Below are 26824 nucleotides of genomic sequence, written 5' to 3'. Positions count from 1 at the left end.
ATATGAGAGTGAGAATGGAAGACTGAAGTCAGTCATCAAATATGAGAGTGAGAATGGAAGACTGAAGTCAGTCATCAGATTGTTCGTACAACATTGTGGCAATGATAACATCATCTGCTGTTTCTGCTCTCCTCAACGTCAGAAATAAAATATCTTAAAAAGGGATCTGAAGTAGCCAATTTTCAATCAGAGAAAAATGCATACTGGAAACAAACTGAATTTGAATGTTTACCAAAGACAAAGAGGCTGAATCAGTAAGATGAATGATAACACCAGTTGCCAGCAGTGTAGTCCAACTCATGGTGCCCCGCATGTGTCAGAATAGAACTGTGCTCCACCCACAGGGTTCTCAGGGCTCCTCGTTCACAAGCAGACAGCCAGGCCTTTCTCCTGAGGTACATCAGGGTGGACTGAACTCTCACCCTTTCGTTCAGCAGCCAAGCAGGTGAATTGGCCAAACCACAGTGAGAATGACATATGCTAGTACAGCGCTCTCCCAGACACGCTGACAGATGGCACATGAAGAGCTCTTTTACATTCATTTCCAATTTGTACTGTGGCATGCTTCCAAACAGTTTCCAAACAGGGAGTGAAAAAACAAAGCAAGGGGTTGGAAGGTGGGAATCGTGTAGTACGGGGAGTAGGAGAAGGCAGAACAAAGCAGAGAGTCCTGAGGGTCCTGAGATGGGGGCAGGGAGACCACAGACCTTCCCATTAAACAGGACATTCCACTCAAAATGCATGACATGTGACTCTTTGAACAACTCAGAGAGGAGAAACCTGTCACTTTCCCTCAGGCACAGAGCGCACGCAGTCTCCCTTCTTACCACTGACGACCGCCCACTGTCCGTACTGCTTGATCAGGTCGGCTCGGCTCACCAAGCGAGGGATAAAATGCAGCCTGACCAGGCTATAGAAGTCACAGACGACGGTGATGCTCTTTCTGGCTGTGTACCAAGCGCCGACCAGGGCTAAGGCTTCCATATAGCAATTGCAGGACCGCGCTATCTCCCTGTATAACAGGTAGAAGCTGTCCACGGCGGCCATGGTGCCAGCAGCCTGCAGGGAAAGAGGAGAGACGTTCGCGTTAGTGAAGTGAATGAACGTGCAAGAGTCTGAGTTCAGGAAGGCCTCAAGGGGCACTGGATTCTCAACAACTCCGAATTCCAGTAACAGTAACCCTGCAGATGTGTGTCATCTGTGGATCCAAACCAAAAAAGGCACCAAAGCAGCTGCCATCAAGTCAGTGCCGAGCCTTTAACCATTCACAAGCAAGTGCTTAACCACTGTGCCACCAGGGCTCCTCAGCCTGTGGATCTGGTCCACTTACTGTCACAACTTAAAGAGCTGCAGCTTATAAAGGGCTTTCCTTGTGAAGAGATGAATGTATACAACTACCAAGAGTTACCACACCCCTAAGCCAAGCACTGCACATATATTGCAGCTGTAGGGGCAGACACAATATGCCCTATGCCTCAAAACAGCGTCTTGTCTCATGCGGTCAAAGTTCATTCTAGTGCAGGATGGCTCAGTTCGCCCTGTTGTAGCAAAGCTGTGCTGGTTTATTATGTGTTGTGTGTGACAGTTGGCAAAGTACAGAGAGAGCAAAGCACCTGCCACCAGGGTTCTGGGTGCGTGTGTGTACGTGTGCATGGTGCTACAGGATAAGTGCAAGACTGTCGAGAACCGGCCTCATCACGGGGGTTCAGTTCACAAAGGAGGGAGATCTGGCGGCGACAGAGATAGAGAAAAAGTACACACAAAGACACAGAGAGAACACAAAATACCCCAAAACCAGCGTGGATGCGACACTGGCGGGCAGACCCTGGACTACGGGCATCATGGCCCCTGCAGGCAGTAAAGCACCGCCCTGCAAACCATAACGCATGCCTTGCCAGTTGTAACGCCTCGCATGCCAGCCATAATGCATGCGGGCTTGGGTCTGCGCCTCCCTTTTATTTCGGGGAGGAGCTTTACACAAAGGAAGGCGGGGTTTATTAAGATGGGGTACAGAAATGAAATGTGATTAATCGTTCAAAACAGGACACGATGATTTACAGGAATCAAATTCTAAAACATATATCACATATTGTCTTGATAATCTAACATCCTTAATTTTCCAGAAATTCAAGCAAATAGTTATATGACACTTTTCAGGTTCGAATCCCAGGGCAACAACTCGGTTTCTCCAGGCTAATTAACATACCTATAGCACCTACCCTCGAATAGGAAAAAGGTGGAAAGAATTGAGAGGAGTCCCGCTGTGTCAGCTGCCTGGCTGAGACTTGCAAGAGGAAGCAAGACGCCTAGCTGAATGGTTTGCACCTGGGGTCTATCTGGGAAGTCAGACACCTATTATTCTTTAGACAAAACCCTGGAATTCGCCAATCCACTTTGGGTGAACTCCTTGGGGGAAACTTGCTTTTGGAACTTTTTACAGCCTCGGCTTTAGGAGCAGTTTTTTGTTTTAATATTTGTCCATGGGTATCAAGGGCTCATGTACTAAGTTAATATCAAACATAACTGAATAATTTGATAAAGAACAGTTTGGACGAGCTTGCCCAGTGGCCAGAGTTTGTTCCTCAGAGAGATTTGTTCCTAGAACCTTAAGCACTGCCAACACAGTGGAGACATTAAGAGAGGCACATAAGAAACCATTTTCTCAGAAGCTAGAAGCATTTACTGGAGTAAGAAGCATAGAATGATTTAATAGGACTAAAGCAAATTACACAGAAGTAGCCCAACAGTGAGTTCGTAAAAGCCAATGAACCCGGGACATCCGGAGGTTACTTCCTTGAGCCCTCAGGGTCTCTGGCCAGCAAACCTGAGTGCGGCCACGTGCTGGATTTTCGTCCATGACACTGGTCCTCAATACCCCAGTACCTGCAGTCTGCAGCACAAGACCACAAGGTTGGTGGTTCAAACTCACCAGTCGCTACTTGGAAACGCTATACTGGGTGGCTATGAGTTAGAACCGACTCGACGGCACTTAACAACAACATATATATAGGTATGTAGTTGTTGTCAAGTGCCGTCGAGTCGGTTCCAACCCATAGCGACCCTCGGTTTCCGAAGCTGTAAAATCTTTATGGGAGCAGAAAGCCTCATCTTTCTCCCACAGAACAGCTGGTAGTTTCGAACTGTTGACCCTGAGGTTAGCAGCCCAACTCGTAACGTTCCTTTATGTATATATCTATATCTATAGATAGATAGATAGATATGCGTGTGTGTTCATGTATGTGTATATACATACGTATGTATAATACAAACACAAGGATGCAGCTTTTATTATCCATAAGTAAGTTGATTCTGAGGCAAAAGAGGTAAAATGTAAAATTTCTGGACAAGCCCCCTCTTATAAATATCCCATTAAAATTAATTTAAAAAAAAAAGCATTTTAACTGTGAAAATATGCAACAGCAGCAGCAGAAATGTAGCACATCTTCAGGAAGAATACACCGAATGAGGAGCTCACCCCTGCCCTGCTGTGGTGTAATCCATGCTCCACCAACCTTCTCCAGAGCCAAAAACCAAAGCACGGAAAAGCAGCGACCCAAGGGGGTGGGACACCTGGAAGGCACTAGATGGTGAGAAAAGCACATCCAATAATGGGGGAAATGGGGGTGGTAGATGGGTATGTGCAGCCCGAACCAGAAACCAACAAGCCTCCCGAAGAAATAGGGTAGAAAAACGAAAGGACAGACGCGATGGACATTCCAAGATACCCTCACGGTATGGATGGAATCTCTCAGGGGAGAAAGGAATATCACGTGGTTACCACATTACATGACTGACACGGTGTTAATTAATTAGTTCATTAATGAAAGACACAGCTCTCTCAAATAACAATTCAGAAAACGACTGAAGTCAGGCCTCCTCTTTTCCTATTGGGAGAATGCAACCTACACTGGGCGTCTTTTCACAGAAACTCATCTACTGCAACAAGAAATGCCAAAACATTATACATGTATGTTAAGAAAACGTTCATTAAAAGAACACGTTATACACGTATGTTAAGGAAACATTCATGAAATGAACACGTTATACACGTTTGTTAAGGAAACATTCATGAAATGAACACGTTATACACGTATGTTAAGGAAACATTCATGAAATGAACACATTATACACGTGTTAAGAAAGCACTCATGAAAAGAACACATTATACATACTTGTTAAGAAAACATCCATGAAAATAACATGTTATACACATGTGTTAAGCACATAAAGCAAATTATTGCTGTTGTTAAGTTCTGTCAAGTTGGTTCCACCTCATAGTGACCCTGTATAAAGTTTCCAAGGCTGTACATCTTTGCGGGAGCAAAAAGTCTCATTTTTCTCCAGCTGAGTAACTGGAGGGCTGGAACCACTGACCTTGTGGTTTGCAGTTCATTGGTTACCATACAGAGTCACCACGCTCCTCATAAACCAAATACGTTAAAGAAAAATAGGAAACAAATGTCCCTTTCAGGTCAGTTTTTCTTTGTGAAACCAACTGGCTGTTTCCTGAAAGAGGAGACATTTGGAGTGAAGTTGCCGCTTGCCTTTCCCGATCACTTCTTCAGGCACCAGGCAATGCCAACCCTCCCCATGCCCCACACCCGTTTGCTCCCAAATCATCTGCAATGCTTCAAGAGTTTGGTTATCCTCTGAAGAACATTCCTTCTGCTTGGTTCTCCATGAGCAGCTCTCAAGGCTGTTAAGAGAGAGGGACCAGGGAGGCCTGTTCACCACCCACCCTGGCAGCCACTCCGGCTCTATCCTGGCCTTCAATCACCCCAGACTGACAGATGGGGAAGCCCGCCAGCCATCCGGGTAACAGAGGGGGTCACCCAGTCACAATCACAGGCCCCCCCAGAGAAATGATCAAAGCACTAACTTCTTATAATAAAGGAAGTAAGAACCAAAGATTCACATGAAACCATCCTACGGTCAGGCGTTCCTGGAATGTTTTTAAAAGCATATGTGTGCCTCTTGCCTGAGCGAATCAAACACAGACAAGAGGAAAGTAAACACAAAACAATTATATACACCCTAGTGCACCTCAGGGGGCCCTGGTGGCGCCCACAGTTAAACACTCGGTTGCTAACTGGAAGGTCAGCAGTTGTTAAGTGCCGTTGAGTTGGTTTTGACTCCTAGCCACCCAGTATAGGGTGTCCAAGAAGCAAATGGTAAGTTTGAACCGCTGACTTTGCATTTCAGTGCTTATCCTACAGCACCACACCAGGACCACACAGAAAAGCCTGGAAAGCCATGTGGGGCAGTTCTACTCTCTTACACAGGGTCGCTATGAGTCAGAATCAACTCGCCAGTAAACAACAATAAAACATACCTTATATATGGGGTGGCCCACTGATGAAAAGCTATGTAAAAGAAACAGCTTCCCCCTTAAATAAGCCCCCACCCAAGAATTTAAATACTTGTGAGGTAAAAACCCCAAGAATATACAAGCAGCTATCTAAGGCACAAGAAATGGCCTCTATTCACCTAGAACAAGAGAGGAAGGAGAGTCCGGAACAAGCGGAAGAAATGGAATGCGTGGCTCCCTTTGCCATGATGGCTACCATCACTGTACAACCTAATCAAAGATTCTGCCAAAGAATCCATGTCAAAAGGGGGAAACTGAAGAACAGAATTTTATAGTCTCATGGACTCCAGATTTTCACGGAAACCACCGCCCAGAGATAATCTTTAACCTTTAAATTACAAATATCCTCTGAAGTCTTCTTAAAACCAAACAGCATGAGTAGTTTAGCCTAACGAGTAAAAACTCTCTGCCTTGAACAGTAAGCTCTCTTAAGAACTACATCTCTGGGATCAGAGTGACAGCGGCAACTCAGAAGTTTAGCTAGGAACCTTAGGGAGCAGTGAGCTGGTGTCGTGGGCGAAGAACAACTTGGGAAACAAGGGTGAGAATGGTTTACAACTCACAGAGACTGTCATCACCGGCACTGAGATGCACACATAGAAATGGTTGTATGGTGTGTGTTTTGTTATGTATATTCTCAACAACAACCTGATTAAAAAAAAAAAGATTAAAAGTTTGAAAGCAAAACCCCAGCAGCAGATGACTGACCACAAGGTGGTTTTGTAGTTTTCCTGCTCTGGGTTGCTGTCCACTCTTGGGTTTCCTCTCACGTTGTCTCTGCCAGCTCCGAACCTGCCACTGTGTCTCTCTTCTGTCGCTCTCGTACGGCCAACCTGCAAACAAAGACCAACAGGAAGCAAAATCTTCTCCCTCTCCTTAGAGCTTGGCCGGGGAAAATCACCTGGAACTACTATGTAAGCTTTTAAATAATAAGGAAACATGCTTGGCTACCATTACTGAACATTTTGATCAAAAATCCTATAGAAGATTCTACATCTGACTTCGGTGAGCAGTGACTTCCGTCTTACGTGCTCATGAGCGGCCATCTAAGACGCAACTATTGGTGTCTCATTGTGCAGAGCACAGAGGAGTGAAGACATTCAGAGGCTGGAGGAAACAGGCCATGTGAACTACAGTCTCCACACTAGAGACCAGAGAAACTCGATGGTGACTGCTACCTCTACTGACCTCTCTGATTAGGATCACAACACAAAGTCCTGGATCGATAGGAGGGATAGATAAAATGTAGAACAAACTTCAGAAAAATTAAAAGCACCAGGCTTACAGGTTTGACAAAGACTGGCGGAACCCCGAGACTGTGGCCCTCAAGACACCCTTTAAGTCTAGAACTGAACACAGCCTAACAATAGGCCTAAAAAATACAATGTAGGTTTGAAAATTCTAGAAAGATTCTTGACGAAAGGGGAAAAATGAGAAACAGAATCTCAAATGCTCACGGAATCCATTTTTCCTGGAGCCATGGAGGCTGGATAAGCCCTTAAAGTATTCGCCCCTATGTTGTTGTTAAGTGCTGTCGAGTTGGTTCTGACTCATAGTGAACCTGTACAGGGTTTCCAAGGAATGGCTGGTAGGTATGAACCATTGACCTTGCATTTAACAGTCTAATACTAAAACGAGATAGTCATGTATGAGCATTTTACAAGCTGGAGAGTAGAACTGTCCGACAGAACTCTCTAGAAGGATGGAATGTTCTTGAGCTGACCCACCCAGTATGGTATGTGGCTGATGTGATAGGGACTGGGCTTACCTGGTGCGCGTCGAGCAGTACAGCTCTGGAGTGCTACCGATTTGAGGGAGCGAGGGGTCACACTGCTGTCTCTCAGGGGCTTCTTGGGCCCTGGGGACTTCTGTTCTCACCTCCTCCCTTAGCTGTGCCCTATAAAAGCATCTCAACAGGACTCTAAAACCCATCCACACTTCGAATGACATCTGAAAACAGACTGGGGTGGGACCCAGGAGGTAGAAATTACAGCTAAAGAGAGGACGTTTCAACATGCGCCAGGTCTGAGAATGGTTTGGGGGCGCCAGGCCCTTCTGACTCCCCTGAGTCCCTCTGCATGGAGAAGAGAGAGACCTGTGAGGTGATGTGAGGCTAAAAGCAGATCAACCAAATCCCCAACACGGATGCTTTCTGTCTCCTCTCTGGAGCTGGTAGGTTCGTCCTACGGATTTTAACGTTAAAAGAAAATGTCAGCAGGAAATCAAATGATGCTAAAGATCACCTGGTCCTCAGGGCAGTAGTACTGAGACTTCTAATTGACCTGGAGAATAAGACTGGTTCAGAAGCTACCAACAGGCCCGGGCCTGAATCTGGACCTCAGACACGCTTCATGTGGGCTGTAGGGGTTCTGCTGTGGCTGTGGTTAAGTTCTGTTGGGTTGGTTTTAACTCATAGTGAGCAGACCTGTACAGGATTTCTGAGAACTGGCTGGTGGGTTTGAACTGCTGACTTTATGGTTTGCAGTCCAGTACTCACCCTACAGCACCACGCCAAAATTTTATTAATTATCTCTATTTTTTAAATCACAGAGTTTTTACATTACAATCCTATTTTGAGCTTATTTGGAACAAACAGGAGAATCTGGCATTGTGAGGTCTGCTCACCTATGTGGCAGCAATCGACTGACTGGTGGATCCTTCAATCAACTGAATGGTGGACCCTTCAATCGACTGAGTGGTGAACCCTTCAAACGAGACTCCCCTGCCTCACTTTACCACAATCCCTACCACTCCCTATTGCCTTCCATGCCCATCTGTGTGTGTGTGACAAACTCCTCCTCCACTCCAGAGGTTCTGTGTGCCAAGGGACAAGAAGCCGTGCAGACAATGGGCTGAGAGCACAGGGGACCACGACCCTGGTTGTCCTTCATCATCAATTCATCATCCCTCACTCGTATATTCTGACCTTCAGGCGCCGCAAATGGAAAAGAACAAGAAATTATCAATCCACCACATCCTCTATCTGGTGCCCCATCTATAAACACATGAAAGAAAAGACTGTCTCCTTAGTAAAAAAAGAAATCTGTCCTTCTCCCAAAGCCTGCGAACCTTGTGGCCTTTCACTGAAACAGTTTCAAAGGTGTTGATTACACACTTAAGATCGCAGGTGGCACAGTGGTTCAAGCACTCAGCTACTAGCCAAAAGGTTGGCAGTTCAAACCTACCAGCCGCTCCAAGGGAGAACGATGTGGCAGTCTGCTTCCATAAAGGTGGCAGCCTTGGGAAGTCTCCTAGGGGACAGCTATACTCTGTCCTGTAGAGGAACTAGGCGTTGGAATCGACTCAACGGCAATGGGCTGATCGATGAACTCATCACAGACAGACAACATGGGAGATCCCGGACCCAAACTGCAAAGGGCACAGTCACTGCTTCAGAGGAAAACTGCTCTGGTCCCTAACATTATCCTGACCTTCAGTTCTGCTGCATCAGCCTGACAAGACAAAATATAGTACTACCAACAGACGGAGCTTCCTGAATCAGGAGTTCTGGGAAAGAAGTCTTGGCTGAAGCTTTACAAGGAAAAAGGAACTGTGGAGATGTGACTAAGCTAACCATTTCATAATCCGGGACACACCTAGATTTCCTGCCTCTGGGGTGTAGTGGGAAAGTGCAATCCCACTTTGGACGCATGCTGCCACCTGGTGGCGGTCTGCGTAACTGTATGAATCTGAAGACATGGGCCTTGGCCCACCAACTCCCGCACCAAATACACCCTCAGAACACAGGTGTCCTGTTAATGGTATCAAAATCCATAGTGCCCCACGCCACCCCCCAAAAAATTTTTTTTCCACTTCATTCAGAATACCTTCCATGACCAAAAACACAAGGCTTTAACAAAGTTGGTTCCGACTCATAGCAACCCTGTATAGACCCTGTATAGAGAGGGTTTCCGAGCAGCAGCTGGTGAACTTGAAACGCCAATCTTGTGGTTCAAACCGATTTTGCAGTCCAGCGCATTAACACACAACACCGCACCAGGACTCCTCAGGACTTCTAGTGGGCTCTAAATGTAGCCACAGGGTGGAAGACAGGGAAGGTGACCAGAGCACAAAAGCAGAGGTCAGACAGATATCTGAAGACGTGGTGCTGCGCCAGATTTGACGCTGGAGGAAGGGACCAGCAGTCGCCAATGCAGGTGTCTCTGAAGCTGACAGAGGTGAGGGCTGCCTTCTCCCCCAAAGCCTCCTGAAGGAGACAGCCCAGTTGGAGCGTGTCCCACCCCCACAGACAAATAAAGAGGAGATTGATAAAGATATTGATCATCACTTACTCACTGCCATTTACTTGATTCCAGCCATCCCAATCCTGTAGGACAGAGGAGACTGGGAGCCAACAGCCTCATCTATCTGGCAGGTTCAAACCACCTGCCTTCCGATTAGAAGCCGAATGCTAAACCCACCTGGCCACCAGGCCCCTTTTATACAGATAATAAAAGTCAATAATAATGAAAAATTCAAAGAAAAAAAAAAAAGGACTGAAACCCAGTCACAAACCGGGGACTACGTATGTCTGAAGAGTCCTGGTGTGGCACTGTAGGATCAGCACTGGACTGCTAACTGCAAGGTTGGCAGTTCAAATCCACCAGCCACTCCTCGGCACTTAACAATCAACCACTAACCTGGGTGTGAGGCAATGTGTTCTAACAGCAGTAAAAGCCCATTTGCTGTTGAGTGAATTCTGACTCATTGTGACCCCGAAGGCCAGAGGAGAACTGCTCCAGAGACGCCTGGGTTCGAACCTCCAACCTTTGAATTGACAGTCAAGTACTTAACCAATGCAACACTAGTGCTCCTCATAACACCAACAGGGAGCTCAAACAGACAGGAAGCTGGATAACCGTTGTTGCACGGAAGGGACTGAAATCATTGAAACAAACCAAAAGTATATGATTTGCTGAATGCAATACGGGCAAAATGGATGATCTTGTTTGTAAACCTTTACTCAATTCACAATAAAAAGTTACTTTACAAAATGTGTTAAACCTTTACATATAGTTCAAGAAGCAATAAAATAAAACATCCATACAGCCACCACCCTAGCTTAACAAATAAAAAAGCCAGTTTCTTAGTAGCCCCATATACTTCTTGCCTGCTCGCACGCCCTTCGTCCACACGGGACGTAACCATTTCCTTGTTTTGGGGTCTTTTTTTAATAGTTGTTATCCCAGCCCCAAGCATGTTTTCTGAAACAGCAGGAGTCATGCTGTGGCACTGTAGGATAAGCACTGAACCATTGACCTCAAGGTTGGCAGTTTAAAATCACCGGCCGCTCCTTAGAAACTCTATACAAGGTTGCTATGAGTCAGAATCAATTAGATAGCACTTAACAACAAAGATCATTGTTCACTTCTGCCTGGTTTGAACTTCACATAAAAGAATCACACTGTACGAGAAGGTTTCAAAAAGTTTGTGGAAAAATAAGATACGGGAATTTTCCCACGAACGTTTTGAAGTCCCCCTTTGTGTATTCCTCACTGCCTGGTGCCTTTCACTCAGCATTGTTCGGTGACTGATGTTCCGTGACCATGCCTGTAGCTTAGTCCACACACTTTCATTCTGTAGTGTTTCACAATTTGTAAAGGCCTCGACTCGCATATTCATTGCTGATGGGCAACTGCAATTGTTGGGTTGTTTTGTTTTATTTTGTGCTGTGTTTCTGAACAGCCGACTGGGAACATTCATGAGCCAAGGTTCTCTGAGGTAAATGACTAGGAGGTAGACTGATGGGTCCCAGGCCGTCTGTGCATTAAGCTAGAGACCGGCCAGTCCACCCCCTTACAGGGTCATGTGACTTCGCCGGCATCCTTCTGAAGCATCCTCAGCAGATGTTGATCCTATTCACCTTTATCAAGATGATGGCTGCAAAACGGTATCACCCCAAGGTTGCAACGAACATTTCCTTGGTTAGCCTTAAGACTGAAATTCTTTGAACTGGTATTTGTGTTGCCTATGAAAAGCCCGTGGCTCTCTGTTGCTCATTTTTCGAGTGCTGTCATCTTCTTTCAGGATTGTACGAATTCTTTACCTATTCTAGATAATACTTCTCCTGTTTTGTATCTCATTATATATAGGCTTTTCAGGAAGCGTCAGCGGTGCTGTAGGATAATCACTAGAATGCTAAGCACAAAGTCTGCAGTTCAAACCCACCAGCCACATCACGGGAGAAAGATTAAACAGCTTTCTGTTCCAGGGAAGATTTACAGCCTCAGAAACCCTACACAGGGTCACTATGAATCAGAACCCATTCCATGGCACTTAACAACATAGTTCTTTTGATGAATGGAATGTTTTGGTGTAACTGCAGTCACATCTATCAATCCTTGCCCTTTATGCCTACGCTTGTTACGTTTTACTGCAGAAATCCCACTTTAGTCTTATGTCACGAAGATACTTTCTGTGTTATTTTCTGAAAGCTTAAAGCTTTTGCTTTTCAGATCTCACCCTTTAACCCTTCTGGACTTTGTATAAGTTTGAGGCTGACATCTCACACACCTTTACGATTCCTTCACAGCACTGTGTGTGGATCTCCGTATGCAGTATCTAGTGAATAAATCTATTTAGTGGAATCAAATACTGCTTTGTGTTCAATGCTCAAATTTCACTCTCAAGGTAAAAATCCTTAAGATGCTTCTCCAACTTTGTATCAGCACTTTGAAACGGCTGGACTTGTGGGGATTTCCTTCCCTTCCCCATCCCGTTTTTAGTGAACCACTAAATTGAACACTGGGAGTGGAATAGAAAGGACAGCAACATGGGAGGTAGAAATCTGAATTCTCAACCAAGACCCCTTTTGTCCGAGTTTTAGGTCTCCATTTTTGCAGCGGGAATTAAAAAAAAAAAATCGTCTCCCACTCTAAGTATATACTCAAGAGAACTGAAAACTTCAGTTCGTACAAAAATTCATACATGCACGTCTATAGCAGCATTTTTCACAATAGCAAAACCACCCAAGTGTCCATCTACTGGTGAATGGGTAAGCAAAATGTGGTCCATCCACACAGAGGAATGTCATGGAGCCATAAAAAGGAATGAAGTACTGATACATGCTAAGATATGGATGATCCTTGAAAACACCCTTCTGAGTGAAAAAAGCCAGAGATGCAAAAGGCTACATATTATATGATTTCACTAAAACGAAATGGCACTTATATGAAATTTGCTTCAGGGCAAGCAAATCCATAGAGACACAAAGTCCATTAGTGGTTGCCAGGGATGGGAGAAGGAATCCTGTTGGCGTAGTAGGTTAAGCACTCGGATGCTAACCGAAAGGTTGGTGGTTCAAACCCACCAGTCACTCCATGGGAGAAAGATCAGGTTGTCCGCTTCTGTAAACATCACAGACTTAGAAACCCTATAGGAGCAATTCTACTCTGTCCTATCGGGGTAATTATGAGTCAGAATGAACTCCATGGCAAGGGTTTGGGTTTAGAGGGCTCAGGGGGTGGCAAGGGGAGGAAATTAGAAGTCACTGTTAATGATACTGGGTTTCTTTGGGTTGATGAAAATGCTCTGGAATTACATAGTGCTGATGGTTGCACGCATTACGAAGCTACTAAAAGCCGCCAGACTGTATATTTTTTAAGTGGTAAATACTGCCAGGTAAATTTTATTACCATTCCAACATAATAAGAGACACTAATAGTATCACCATTTTTCTGAACTCTATGTCCCCGGGGTATCAGTACAGAAGACAGATGGGAGATTCTTGGTCCACATACCTCACACGCAGCCACTACCCACCTGTCAGTGGAGGCTTGTGCTACGACGATGCTGGACATATTTCAGTAGTGCTTCCTGACTGAGACTAGGAAGAAAGTCCTGGCAAATCGACTTCTAAAAATCAGGAAAATGAACGCCCTCTGGATCACAACAGTGCAACCTGCAACCAATGGCAGGACTGGGCAGAGTTTTATTCTGTTTTACCCCAGACTTCAAACCATCGAGGACTAGTTAGACACCCTGCTGACACCGAGGTGATTCCTTTAGATTCTTGGGACTCTTATGAACATGTTGATTCCTAGTCAGTATAGCTGGGGTGTTAATGATCATTCTCGGCAGGGGGTCGATCCAGAATACTGTTTAGAAGCCCAGGTTTCCGAACAGGGTTGCTATGAATAAGGGGCCAATTCCAGTGCAGCTGACAACAATGAGCACCATAGACACCGGGAAAGACCTGGGAGGGAATCCAGGCTCCCCATTTAAGAGCTGTGTGCCTCTGGTGAAAATGAAGTTACTTCACCTCTGTGGTTTCCGTAACACTCTCTGTGAAAATGAAGCAACAGGTCCTGCCTAGAACCATCCTGAGAAATCAATGAGGTAACACACACAAGACACTTAGAACAGTGCCCAAGCCAGAAGTGGTCAATAAGCATTAGCTTTGTGCCACTATTATTCAGTTGTTGTTGTTAAGTGCCATCAAGTGGATTCCAACACATAGCGACCCTGTATAGGGTTTCTGAGGAGCAGCTGGTGAGCTTGAACTGCCCACCTTGCAGTTCAAACGGCTTTACAGTCTGGCGCATTAACCCACAGCGCCACACCAGGAGGTCAGCAAAAAGTGAAGGGTCAGCAAAAAGGTGAAAGATCTTCCATGAGATGAAAATGGGCTCTAACACGACAATGATCTTGAAGGTGGCACATGACTAGGCAGTGCTTTACTGGGAGGCACACATGGACAACAAAGCCACCTACATACTATTGTAATACTAAGAGCTAAACCTGAGAGGCATCAATGCTCAGGAAATGCTTTACCCTCCCTCATCTCTCCTGGTATTAATTCTCTCGTCAATCTCATGAGGTGGGGCTACAATCACTCCGGTTTTCAGATGGAGAAACTGAGGCACGCACGCTTTAATGACATACCCAGAATAATACCAAAGCTAAGCAGCAGCAGAAATCCAGACCAAGGTCGAGTCCTGAGCTCTGGGTGGTGGCCCGCAGCCAGGAGGCCTCCCAGGAATTTGTACGCTTGGGGTGCCAGGATGCATGTGTGCCCCACGCCCCTTCAGATCAGGGACCCTCTTTCCCGCATCTGGCAGGGGGCACATAGCGGAGTACTGGTGGGGGTCACCGGGTGAGGGCACCTGGGACGACTGGTCAGGGGCTAGCACATGGGAGGTATCCAGACAACCGATCAAGTATGACGAACGGCTGCCGCCCTTTCTTAACAAGGCTATTCTTTGGAATTACGAGCATTTCCAATTCAGGACACAAACAAACATCTGAACCCGAAAATACAGCAGCGCTGACAAGGGCCCTAGCTGGGAAGCCTCTCCCGAGGGTCTGGATGGGGAGAGGGGCTCGCGCCTAAGAAGGTGGGGCCGCCAGGATTCCAGGTCCTAAAGGAGAACCTACACGAGGGGGTCCCTAGTATGCAATGCCGGGGAGGGGGCGTTGTGGGATTTGGGTCTCGAACGAGGGGTGCTGAGGGCGGTGGTCGGAGGGAAGGGGGTATGGAGTTCCCGGGGGCCCCAGGAAGCCGCAAGCTCCACGATCTCAGGGGTGTGGTTGGGGGCGTTAAGGGAGGCTGGAGAACAAAGAGGTAGGGGATCGGGGCCCGGGGGGCGCGGTACCTGCAAAAGGGGCGCAGTCTCTGGCCGGGTCCCGCCAAACCCGCGCGGCCGCCGCCCCCGTCACCGCCGTCACAGCAGCCGCCCGGCACACCCACACGTGACCCAAGCACGCGCCGGGGGCGGAGTCGTTTAGGGTCCGCCCCCAGCGCCCTAGGAGCCCTTGCCAGTAGTGCGCGTGCGTGACGGTTGCCGTGGCGACCCGGGGAGCGTTGAGCAGCCAATATCGCAGGTGTGAGCGTCTAGTAGGGAAGGAGAGACTGTCGTCCCTGACCAGGCTTGACCAACAGCGACCCCGCGGAACGAGGTGTTCCTTGTTGCCAGAATAAACATGCATCCGGAGACCCCCAAGTCTGCGGCAGGCCAGGGCACAGAGCTGGAGTGCACTATGGATCACCACATGGAGGCGTCTGCCGGGGACCATGGGAGCACAGGACAAGGGGACCGCAAGGAAGGTGCTGACCGCCACCACGGGAAGGGGAGGGGGTGCGGGCCGGCTTGAGTGCACCCTCCCTTAGAAGGGAACTCCCTTCTAACACAACATACTTCATCTTAATACCCAAAAGTAACAATAATACCGTCAGCAGTTGTGAAATGCCTGGTGCCAAGGGCTTGCCGCCCTGGCGCCCTTCGCCAGCCCCCTGCAGTAGGCACGCCTTTCCCATTTCACACTGGAAACTTTAAAGAGGTTGTAAAACCGGCTCCAGTTTACCCTCAGTTTGTCAGTGGCCCCATGGTTAAGTGTGGCTACTAAACAAAGTTTGGCAGTTCAAACTCATCCAGCAGCTCTGAGAGAGAAACCTGTGAATGTAGAGACCCGAGCGGCTGGTGAGCTTGAATTACCGACCTTGTGGTTTAAACCAATTTTGCAGTCCAGCTCATTAATCCACAGTGCCACACCAGGTCAGTAGAGATGACAGCCTAGAAAATCCTATATGACAGTTCTACTCTGCCACAAGGCTTCTCTATGATCGGAATCAACTTATGGTGCCCAACACCACAACCAAGTCAGTGATACAGACTTTATACCTAAACCCACTGGTTCCCTTCCTGCACATTTTAATGTTTTGAATTTATACCTTTATTGGTGTCACCATGGAAGATCAAAGTTCTCCCACCATTAGATGGCATATTATGTGAGAGCAGAGCACCTGAATTGTATCCCAAGTACCAGGTCCAATGGAGAAATGAGTGGAGTTGGTGTGGACCCTCGCTTGGAATGGACTTGGTGGAGACACTGCGGCCTATGGTCTAAGGTGGCTCAGGGCCCAACAAGAAAACCTTCTAATGCCCAGATACAGAAGCAAATTGATTAGCATTTCTTATTTCGAACCTAGTTAACAAATATGAGTGGACTTCAAAAAGTCTGTGGGAAAATTCCATTATCTTTGAATACTGTTTTGCCACAAACTCTTTGAAGCCCCCTCTTTTATCTTTAGCGCTTACTGTCCAGGAAGACCTTCAGTGAGCAGTCATAGGAACCAGTACTGCTCAGCATGGAGACATGATCTTCAAAGCCCTCAGTGTTGGGTTCAGTTTCCAACTCACAGCTTGCCAACTCTGTGACTCTTGGCCTCTGAGCCTTTATCTCTCATCTGCAAGCAGGGATAATTGTGCCTGGCTTGCAGGTTGATGTAAGTTCAGGTGTGAAGGCACATACCAAACAAGCAGACCCACTGCCATTAATTCAGTCAGTTCCAACACAGAGTGACCCTACACAATGGTTTCGGAGACGGAATCTTTACAGGAGCAGACAGCTTCATCTTTCTAGTCCCATGGAGCCACTGGCAGGTTAGCAGTTAGCAGCCTGATGCCTGACCCACAGATATGTTGTTGTCAAGTGCCGTGGCGTCAGTTCCGATTCTTAGCAATGCTGTATAGGGTTTCCGAGGAGCGGCTGGTGAGATTGAACCACTGACCTTATGGTTCAAACAGACCTTGTGGTCCAGTGCTGTATCTCACAGATATGTTGTTGTTGTCAAGTGCCTTCGAGTTCTTTCTGACCCATAGCAACCCTGCGTGGCGTTTCTGAAGAGCGATTCATGAGCTTGAACCACGAACCTTGTAGTTCAGATGGCTTTGCAGTCCAGCGCATTAACCCACAGTACTACACCAGGACTCCCACAGATAGTGAGCCATTAATAAATGCTGGTGGTGGGTGTGTGCCATCGAGTTGGTCCCAACTTATAGCAACCCTGTATATAGGGCTACTGAGGCTACAAATCTTTATGGGAGCAGAAAGTCTCATCTTTCTCCTGTGGAGCAACTGATAGATTCGAACTGCTGACCTTGTAGTTAGCAGCCATGCACATAATCAACTATACTGCCATGGTTCTTTCTAATAAGTCGTGGTGGTAGTGGTGATGTGCGTGGAGTCGGTTCTGACCCATAGTGACCCTGTACAGGGTTTCCGGGGCTATAAATCGTTACGGGGGCAGAAAGTCTCATCTTTCTCCTGTAAAACAGCTGGTAGTTTTGAACTGCTGACCTTGAGGTTTGCAGCCCGATTCATAACCGCTACGCTACCAGAGCTCCTGCTATTATTATCTTGTGATCGTAGTTGCTATTGTTAGGTGCCGTTGCGTTGGTTGCTACTCATAGGGTTTCTGAGACTGTAAATCTTTGATGAGCAGAAACCCTCATCCTTCTCCTGTGTGTTACATAGAAGGTAATGAACATGAGGAAGATCCTCATTGAGATAGAAGAGCAGGGTTTTAACAATAGTCTCAAACATAATGCTGATGAGGATGGTGCAGGGCACGGCAGCCTCTTGTCCTTTTACACCTGTGGTCCCTTTGGGTCAGAATTGACGCCACGGCACCTGGTGGGGGAGTCGGTTCTGACTCAAAGCGACCCTGTACATGGTTTCCAAGGCTGTAAATCTTTGCGGGAGCAGGAAGCCTCATCTTTCCCCCGCGGGACAGCCGGTAGTTTTGAACTAATGACCTTGAGGTTAGCGGCCCGATTCGTAACCACTACGCTACCAGAGCTCCTTCAACGGCACGTAAAGTCTAAACAACCAATTCATTAAATGTTTGCTGAGCAGTTTGTTCCACAATGATCTGGTGAGTCTTGTGGCTGGTCAGTGGATACGATGGGAAATAGACACATATGAGGAGTCCTGGAGTGATGCTGTAGGATAAGCGCTGGGCTGCTAACAATAAGGATCATCAGTTCAAACCCTCCAGCCAGTCAGCTGCTCCTCAGAAACCCTATCCAGGAGCCCTGTAAGTTGGAACCGACTCAGTGTCACTTAAGAACAGCAACAACACAAGTTCCACACAAGGAGTGTTTTCAACTAAGGACACACACATGCACAAATACATACCTACAGCCGCAGCAGCCCATAGCCTTTAAAATTCCGGACCTCTAAAGGAGCTCATTTTTTTCTGACCAAAGAAACATTCTGTTTTTGCTTTATTTTTTTTGTGTGTGTAGTTTTTCTTTTTTTTATTTTTATTGTGTTTGAGTGAAAGTTTACAGGGCAAATTAGTTTTCCATTCAACGATTTATTCACCTGTTGCCTCCTGACTTTGGTTACCTGTCCCTTGGATGTAACAGCATTCCTCCCACTTCCTCCCAGGGTTTCCGGGTTCCTTTATTTCCTACCCCTTCCTACCTGCTGAGCTTTGTTTGGGAGCAAACACTGCCCTTCTGGTCTCCTATGGCTGCCCCTGGTGGAGCTGTAGGATAAGCACTGGACTGCTAAATACAAGGTTGGCAGTTCTCACCCATTCAGCAGCTCTGTTTGAGAAGTCAGGCCTTGTGATGTGATTTCCATAAAGATGAGCCTGCTGCCAGAGTCTATTCCAACCCATAGTGACCCTACAGAACACAGGAGAACTGCCCCAAGGGCTTCCAAGGCCGGCATCTTACCAGAAGCTGATTGCCTCATCATTCTCCCTCACAGCAGCTGGTGGCTCCGAACTGCTGACTTTTCAGGTAGCAGCCCAGCACTTAACCCGCTGTGCCACAAAGGCTGGAGCTTCAGAATCTTCACGGGGCAGTTCTCCTCTGTCTCATGGGGTCTCCATGAGTAGAAAAGGATTCAACAGCGCCTAACAACAACAGCTATGCTAAAAGCAGAAGGAACTATTAATGGAATTGAAACTGGGGGGAGAAGTTGTATGTTTAGTGCTGCTATGACAGAAATACCACACAAGTGGATGGCTTTAACAAACCAGAAATTGATTCCCTCACAGTTGAGGAGGCTGTTACTGTTAAGTGCCAGCGAGTCTGTTCCTACCCATAACGACTCCGTGTAGGGTTTCTGAGAAGAGGCTGGTAAGCTTGAACTGCCGACCATGTGGTTCAAACCGACTTTGCAGTCCAGCTCATTAACCCGCAGCACCACACCAGGACTCCCAGCGGTCCAAATTCTGAGCCCCAGTTCTGGAGGAAGATCCTTATCTCCTTTCAGCGTCTGTAAGCCCAGCCTTCCCAGAGCTCCCCTTGTGTCTTGGCATCAGTCTTTCCTGGATCTAGGAGCTTCACAACTGGAGAACCACTGCATTCCCGATTCTTCTTTCTTGGTAGTAGGACCCTCTGAGCTCTGTTCGCTTGTTTAATCTCTTTTATATCTCAAGATATATATATAGAGAGAGGTGGAGGAAAGGGAGGGAAGGAGTGCTGGTATATTGCTTAGGATAAGTACTGGACTGCTAACCAAAAGTCAGTAGTTCAAACCCAGCAGCCGCTCCTTGGAAACCCTTTATTAAGGTTGCTGTGAGTTGGAGCCAACTTGATGGCACTTAACAATGAGAGAGAAAATCACTGCGGAACTGCTGTCTTCTATTTCACAGACATTAACGAGCCCAAGGACACGTGTGTGGGCCCTTGTAATGCATCCTGCCACAGCGAGCAGAAACAGGGTGGTGACAGCAAGTCAGATAGCCATTTAACACACCCAGGAGATGCCAGGGAAGATCACAGCCCCAGGTATGGTATTGGCTGCCCATGACAGCTCATAGTTCTTGAATCGGGCAATGGTGCTCTCCTCCCTCGTACACATGAGGAAACGTATGTTTGCAGAGAGGAAGCAGCCTGCCTGCTATCTGAGACAGATCCTCTGATCTACAACCATCCTCAGACTGTTAACCATAATGTCTGGCCTGGAAAGAGACATCAATAGTTCTTGATGGCCCCACTAAAAGTATTTTTATTAGAACAGACGCTGCAGTTTTCAAGAATGCTGAAAGTAACCATGTTGGAAGAGGCTTTGAAAGCAATTTTAAAAAAAGGAAGGAAGAGGAGAATTTAAAATAGTTACAAGGAATGTAGAAGGTTGTGGAATCTTTGGGAGTCAGAGAAGGGTCTAAGAAATTTTAGGAATATGTTTTACAGCTGACCAATTAAAATAAACGTCTTGTTCCTGCTTCTCACTTTAACAGAATGACTAAAGGTTTCCTGCAGAAACTCTGTAAACAACACAAGCTTTACAGCACCCCAGCGCTGAACGACACACTCTATTTACACTTCAAAGGTAAGGGCCCATTAAATGGGATGCTTCCTGTGCAGTAGAAAGATGCTGCTTTTGATATTGCTGTGTGCCTATTGGGTCTCGGTTTCCACTCATAGTGACCCTGTATAAGGTTTCGGAGAGCGACTGATGGGTTTGAACTGCTGGCCTTTCAGTTACCAGTCCATTGCTTATCTGACAGTGCCACACCAGAGCTAATGGTATACGAAATTATTCTTCAAACTGTCTGGAGCTCTCTCACGTAGACATTTCAGATTTCAGTGGTTTGTTGTGGTTAGTGTCCTGGAGTCGGTTCCGACTCATAGTAACCCTGTGTAGGATTTCCAAGGAGCAGCTGGTGAGCTTAAACCACCAAGCTTGTGGTTCAGACCTACCTTACAGTCCAGCGCGTTAACCTCCAGATTTCAGTGGAGACTTGTGAAAAACCAATACTGAAGAAAATGTCGTGCCCAACTAGAGTTTTGAAAAAAGAAGGGTGTGGCCCACCAGGTTAGACATAGTTGAGTGGTTAAGTACAAAAAGGACTGAAAATAGGATTGAGCAGCTAGGCTGTCCCTAGAGGTCTTAGCCGGGTGGTCTCATTGTTGAAGGGATCAAGAAGGGACTGTAATGAGAAGTGAGTTGGAGATGCGGTTAACAGTGCTGAAAAGGAGAAGGAGAAAGTGAAAGCTGCAGAGAGGACCAGGCCAGAGAAAATCCAGACCGTAGGGAAACCTTCAAGGACACGAACCCAGCTTCTTCAATAGCAACCACAAATTGCGAGGGAGGAAAGAGACAGAAACAGACAGAGATGGAGACTACAGGTGAAAAGATATTTACAGGCACTGATAGAATTGAAGGGAGAAGTTGAACGACATTAGACCAACTTTCACTACTGTACAGAATATCTAGAAGGTCCACAAGGAAGCAGAGAACCTGAATGACTCTGGAAACCAACAGACACACATAGAACAGTCCACCACCAGACAGCAAAACATACATGTACAGTCCTCCACTCCTGTGTCCATGGACCATCCTCCAGGACAGACCACACTTTAGGTCACACAAAGCAAGCATGGATACATTCAAAAAGATGTAAGGCATACAAAGTCTTTTCTCTGACCATATGGAGCGAAGCTAGACTTGAATAACAGAAAAAAATGAGCACAGAAAAACAAACAAACAAAAAAAGAACCAACCATGAAAAATACATCAATGATGGAAATTAAACAACACACTGTTAAACTATCAATGGGCCAAAGAAGAAATCAAAAAGGAAATCACACATTTCTTAGAGTCAAATGAAAATCAAAGCAAGACAAACCCAAGCTTATGGGATGCAGCAAAGGCCATACTCAGAGGGAAACTTATAGCATTAAATGCCTCAGTTAAAAAAAGAAGGTAGGTCTCAAATCAACAGCCCAGCCTGTCAACCCAAGGACAAGCAAGAGAAGAGCAAAGGAAGCAGAAACCATAGGGTGCACGAAATAACAAAGACCAGAGCCAAAAGCACCAGAAAAGCAAGAGAAGCAATCCAACCAGAAGCTGGTTCTCTGAAATGGTCAGTAAAACTGAAAGCCTTTGGCTAGACTGACAAAAGAAGAGAAGCAAAAAAAAAACAAAAACAGATAACCAACATAAACAATGAGAGAAGGGCACATTACAACTGGCCTGTGTGGTCAGAGCTTAACTAATGGACACCCCCACCTCCCCCTAGGCTTCGACCGCATCGAGAACCTGGATGAGTACACGGGCCTGCGCTGTCTTTGGCTGGAGTGCAACGGGATACAGAAAATCGAGAACCTAGATGCCCTCACCGAACTGCGGTGCCTCTTCTTGCAAGTGAACCTGATTCACAGAATCGAAAACCTGGCACCTCTGCAGAAACTGGATGCTCTGAACCTCAGCAACAATTACATCAAGACCATTGAGAACCTGGGTAAGAAAGAGGGTCCAGGGGCAGGGGGTCACTGAGTATGCCTTTGTAGGTCCATCCCAGGGAGGGAATGTCAGCATGCCTTGGTGGCTGACTTGTGCTGACCTGGCCTTGCAGCTTGCCTGCCAGTCCTGAACACTCTGCAGATGGCACACAACAAATTGGAGAGCGTGGACGACATTCAGCAGCTACAGGACTGTCCCAAATTGTGCGTCCTTGACCTTTCCCACAATCATCTGCATGACCCAGAGATCCTGAGCGTTCTCGAGAGAATGCCCAATTTGGTAAGATGGAAGACAAAGAAAGAAACGAAATCTTGCGAATTTGACGTTCTCTAATTATCAAATCTCTTCTTCCTTCACTTCCTCACCCCTGCCCTCTCTCTTTTCCTCCCTCCTCCTCCTCCTGTCCTTTCCTCCCTCCCACTCCCCTTTCTCCTTCCCTCCCTCCCTCCCCTTCTCTCCCTCCCCCTCCCCCTCTCTCCCTCCCCCTCCCCCTCTCCTTTCTACTTTCCATCTTTTTTTCTTTCACACTTTTCTTCCCTTTGTTCTTTGAGCTGGAATTTCTTGAAGGAAATGGTAGATACCGTGTCACTCCATCCCTAAGTAGCCCTGTGTGTATGTGTAACAGATTGTAGCTGCTGTCCAGCCGATGCTGGGTCACCGTGTATGTCTGTACGTCGTGGTGGAGAATTGGGCTCCACACAGTGTTGAATAGCTAGTTGTTTGGGAAGTAGATGGCCAGTCCTTTCTTTTGAGGTACTGTTGGTTGACTCAGACCTCCACGATAAGTGTTTGTACCAACAGAGTCTCCAGGAAAGATGCTTCATACTCAGGAGGGGCCGAGTGATGGGAGATAGCAGAACCCAGCTAGGAGAATGCCAGCATGCGGGGATCAATGCAACGCAGACAGTCTGCTTTCTGGTTGTTTTGTGTCTGCTTTTAAATTCTCTACGGAGGCCTGGTGTGGATAAGCACTGGGCTGCTTATTGCAAGGTCGGCAGTTCAAACCCACCTGGCGCACTGACATTCACCACTCATTCCTGGTGGTAAACAGCCGTCTCTAGCTGCAAAGGGAAGAAAACAGAGATTCATCTCAGTGCAAAAGGTTGGGTGAGCAAAACTTGTGTCATCACAGCAGCTGGCAAGGCTCCAGGAAATGCTTCCCAGCCTTGTTCTGGAAGGATGAGAAGTCCCCTGACCTGGAGTTGGGGGAGGAGGAAGTGTGTTCTGGGCTGTTCAGACTGTACAGAAACAGTGGAAACTTCTCCCCAGTCTTCCTGAGACACTAGGTCTCAGACTTAGCTTCCTTTTCCCTTTAGAAAATATATTTTATTAACTTATTCTTAGAGCACCCAATCAAAACCAAACACCTATGACCATCGAGGTTTCCGGCTCACGGAGCGATTGGTAGATTTGAACCACTGACTTTCGAGAACAGGGAAGAACTGTCCCCATAGGGTTTCCAAGGCGGTCATCTTTACAGAAGCAGACAGCCATGTCGTTCTCCCTTGGAGCGGCTGGTGAGTTAGAACCGCCAACCTTTCGGATCGCAGCCAAGTGCACAACCACTGAGCCACCAGGGATCCTTATTTTGTAAAATGATTGTTTTTCCAGGGATCTTCGAAAATGTGAGACACACATATGTTGTTGCTGGGTTCTGACACCTAGTGACTCTGTAGGACATGGTTGAAGTGCCACATAGGGTTTTCAAGGCTGCCAGTCTTTACTGAAACAGTCTGCCACATCTTTGTCCTATAAAGCGGCTGGTGGGTTTGAACCACCAACCTTTCATTTGACAGCCCAGTGCTTAACCCACAGTGTCACCAGGGCCCCTTTTCCTTGGAGCACCAGACATATTAAATACCTCATCCGCTCGCATTTTCCAGTCATTAATTGGACTCCGCTGATTTGCTTCTAGCGTGTTCTGAACTTGATTGGAAACCCAGTGATTAAGCACATCCCTAATTATCGGAGGACAGTCACTGTTCGGTTAAAGTGCTTAACATACCTGGACGACAGACCGGTTTTTCCAAAAGACAGGTAAGACGAAGAAAGCCCCGGGTCACGTTTTAGTACTTGGTGGTTGAGCGCGTCTAATATGAAACTTCTGTTTATTTCCAATTTATTCCTGTTTCCACATGTGACTAAATACTGCTTGGAGACTATTGTAATGTCTCTGTAACTATCTTGTCCATGACAGGACACCGTCAATTCCTGAGCACTTAACTGTGTATCTGGTTTGCATGAGCCTTCCATACGTGTCCTCTTACGTCATAAGCCTTTGATCACGGTCTGAGCACTGAATTCTAGTTGTGGCATTACCGAATTAGAAAATGTGGTTTGAGCCTTTCAAGAAGCTCATATATTGTCTCGTTGTTTTCTAGAAGGATTGAACCCATTTCTAACCTCACCAGATAATAGCTATTTCAGAGGAACCTTGGCTGAGGTGACAGCTGGCTGCGGGTGGCATCTCACCGTTAGCAATGTGCAGTTTTGGAGAACAGAGGAGGTCGGAGTTTTTCATCTTTAATTGGCCACTGACATTTCTCCCTTTATGAATATTCTGTTCATTCTCTTTCCCCATTTCTTTGTTGGACCTTTTTTCATATTGCTTTTTCAGAGCGCTTTTTTATTGACCCCTGGACAGGCCTTTTAATCCAGAGTGCATTCCATTCTAATTGTGCTGAAAGACGGCCTGACTGCTGGATCACCTGCTAGCTCTTTATGTACTTTTTCATTTTAACTCTTTATGGGGATTTATGTGAAAGTTTACAGAGCACATCGGTTTTCCATTCAACAGTCCACACTCATTTTGTTCCGTGACATTGACTGCACTTCCCACAATGGAACAGCGCTCTTGCCACTTCCTCCCTGTGTTTCCTGTTTCTATTCCTCCTGCTCCGCTGCTGCCCCTTCCTGCTTCCCGGATTTTGTTGTTGCTGTTGTTAAGTGAGTTAAGGCAGTTCCAACCTATAGCAATGCTGTATAGGGTTTCCAAGGAACGGCTGGTAGGTTTGAACCATCAACTTTACAGTTAACAGTCCAGTGTTTAGCCTACAGCCCCACACCAGGACTCCTGAGCTGTTGGGTATTCTGGGTGATAGTCCTAAGAAGCTTGTACCTCCTGGTGGTGGTGTTTACTTTATAGGCTGGTCTACTGAAAGGAGCTCTGGTAGCGTAGTGGTTACGAATCGGGCTGCGAACCTTAAGGTCAGCGGTTCGAAACTATCAGCCGCTCCGCGGGAGAAAGATGAGGCTTTCTATTCCTGTAAGGATTTACACCCTCCGAAAGGCTATGGGTCGGAACCGACTTGATGGCACTTAACAATATCAAACCACTGTTTGGCTGGAAATGGAGCCATAGAGGTGGGTTCACTTCCTGGCCCCAAGAGTGACTAAGGACCATAGTCTTGGGGTTCTACCAATCTCTAGCAGACCAGTAAACCTGGCCTTTTTTTAAAAAAAGTTTTTAATGGTATTGAATTTTCTTCCACATTTTTATCTACCTTATCCTTTCAGTGTGATCCCTTTTAGAAGGTTTAGCAGGGGTAGCTGGGCACCATCAGTTCTTCTGGTCTGAGGATCGTGACCATTGGGCTTCATGTGGTCTACCAGTTGTTTGATTTTGACAGCTCTATTTGAATCGTTTGAGGACCCTCCAGACTGCTCTCCAGAGTGGCCCTTTCACACTCTCTCCAGCTTCAGTTTTCCCACACCTCATCACATATACTTGTTATTATCTGTCTTTCTCATGACAGTCATCCTTGTGGGTGTGAAGTGCTGTCTCACTGTGGGTTTGAGTTGCATTGCTTTCCCTGGTGGTTAATGATATTGAGCCTTTTTTGACGCATTTAGTGACCCTTTGTGTATCTTCCTTAGGAAAATGTCTATGCAGGTGCTTTGCGCCCCTCCCCACGATGCCATAGTTAAGGTTTTGTGTCAACTTGATGGGGCCCGGATTCTCAGTGATTTGGCAGTAAGCGATAATAAATCCCCCTGATGAGATCAAATATATTTATGACGTCATCTGATGTGTTTATCCTATGTGTTAAGTCCTCACTTGTGTGCTGTCAGTGAGGTTGGGTGCAATCTACAGGATGAGGTTGGATCTTGGTCGATCTCTTGAGAGAGAGGTGAGTGGAGAAGGAGGGACATGCTACCACCGAGAAAGAAGAGCCGAAAGTGGTGTGTGTCCTTCGGGCCTGGAGTCCCTGCACCGTGAAGCTCCTAGGTCCAGGGGAAGAGTAGACACATGGAGATCTCCTAGGAATGCTGGGCCCACAGATCTCCAGAACCAGTACTGCACAGAAACTTTTTAAAGTGTTGAAGAGCAAAGATGTCATCTTGAGGACTAAGGTGCGCCTGACCCAGGCCATGGTATTTTCAATAACCTCATATGCATGCAAAAGCTGGACAGTGAATAAGGAAGATCGTAGAAGAATTGATGCCTTTGAATTGTGGTGTTGGAGG

General features: G+C 46.7%; 2 protein-coding genes across 2 annotated transcripts in view; one reads left to right on the top strand and one right to left on the bottom strand.

Annotated features, from left to right (window-relative positions):
• HSDL1 (hydroxysteroid dehydrogenase like 1) overlaps nucleotides 1-1047 on the bottom strand; it is a 17074-nt gene extending 16027 nt beyond the window's left edge. The window contains exon 1 of the mRNA XM_006860294.1: nucleotides 828-1047. Within this exon, the coding sequence (XP_006860356.1) occupies nucleotides 828-1047 (220 nt within the window). The remainder of the gene's footprint in view (nucleotides 1-827) is intronic.
• A 14311-nt stretch (nucleotides 1048-15358) lies between these two features.
• DNAAF1 (dynein, axonemal, assembly factor 1) overlaps nucleotides 15359-26824 on the top strand; it is a 25303-nt gene continuing 13837 nt past the window's right edge. Inside the window, exons 1-6 of the mRNA XM_006860293.1 lie at nucleotides 15359-15413; nucleotides 19761-19896; nucleotides 20349-20440; nucleotides 22134-22355; nucleotides 22470-22636; nucleotides 24273-24394. Of these exons, the coding sequence (XP_006860355.1) occupies nucleotides 15359-15413; nucleotides 19761-19896; nucleotides 20349-20440; nucleotides 22134-22355; nucleotides 22470-22636; nucleotides 24273-24394 (794 nt within the window). The remainder of the gene's footprint in view (nucleotides 15414-19760; nucleotides 19897-20348; nucleotides 20441-22133; nucleotides 22356-22469; nucleotides 22637-24272; nucleotides 24395-26824) is intronic.

The sequence above is a fragment of the Chrysochloris asiatica genome, unplaced genomic scaffold (assembly GCF_000296735.1).
Source record: "Chrysochloris asiatica unplaced genomic scaffold, ChrAsi1.0 scaffold00037, whole genome shotgun sequence".
Lineage (NCBI taxonomy): Eukaryota > Metazoa > Chordata > Mammalia > Afrosoricida > Chrysochloridae > Chrysochloris > Chrysochloris asiatica.
This window is presented reverse-complemented; position numbering and strand designations above follow the sequence as displayed.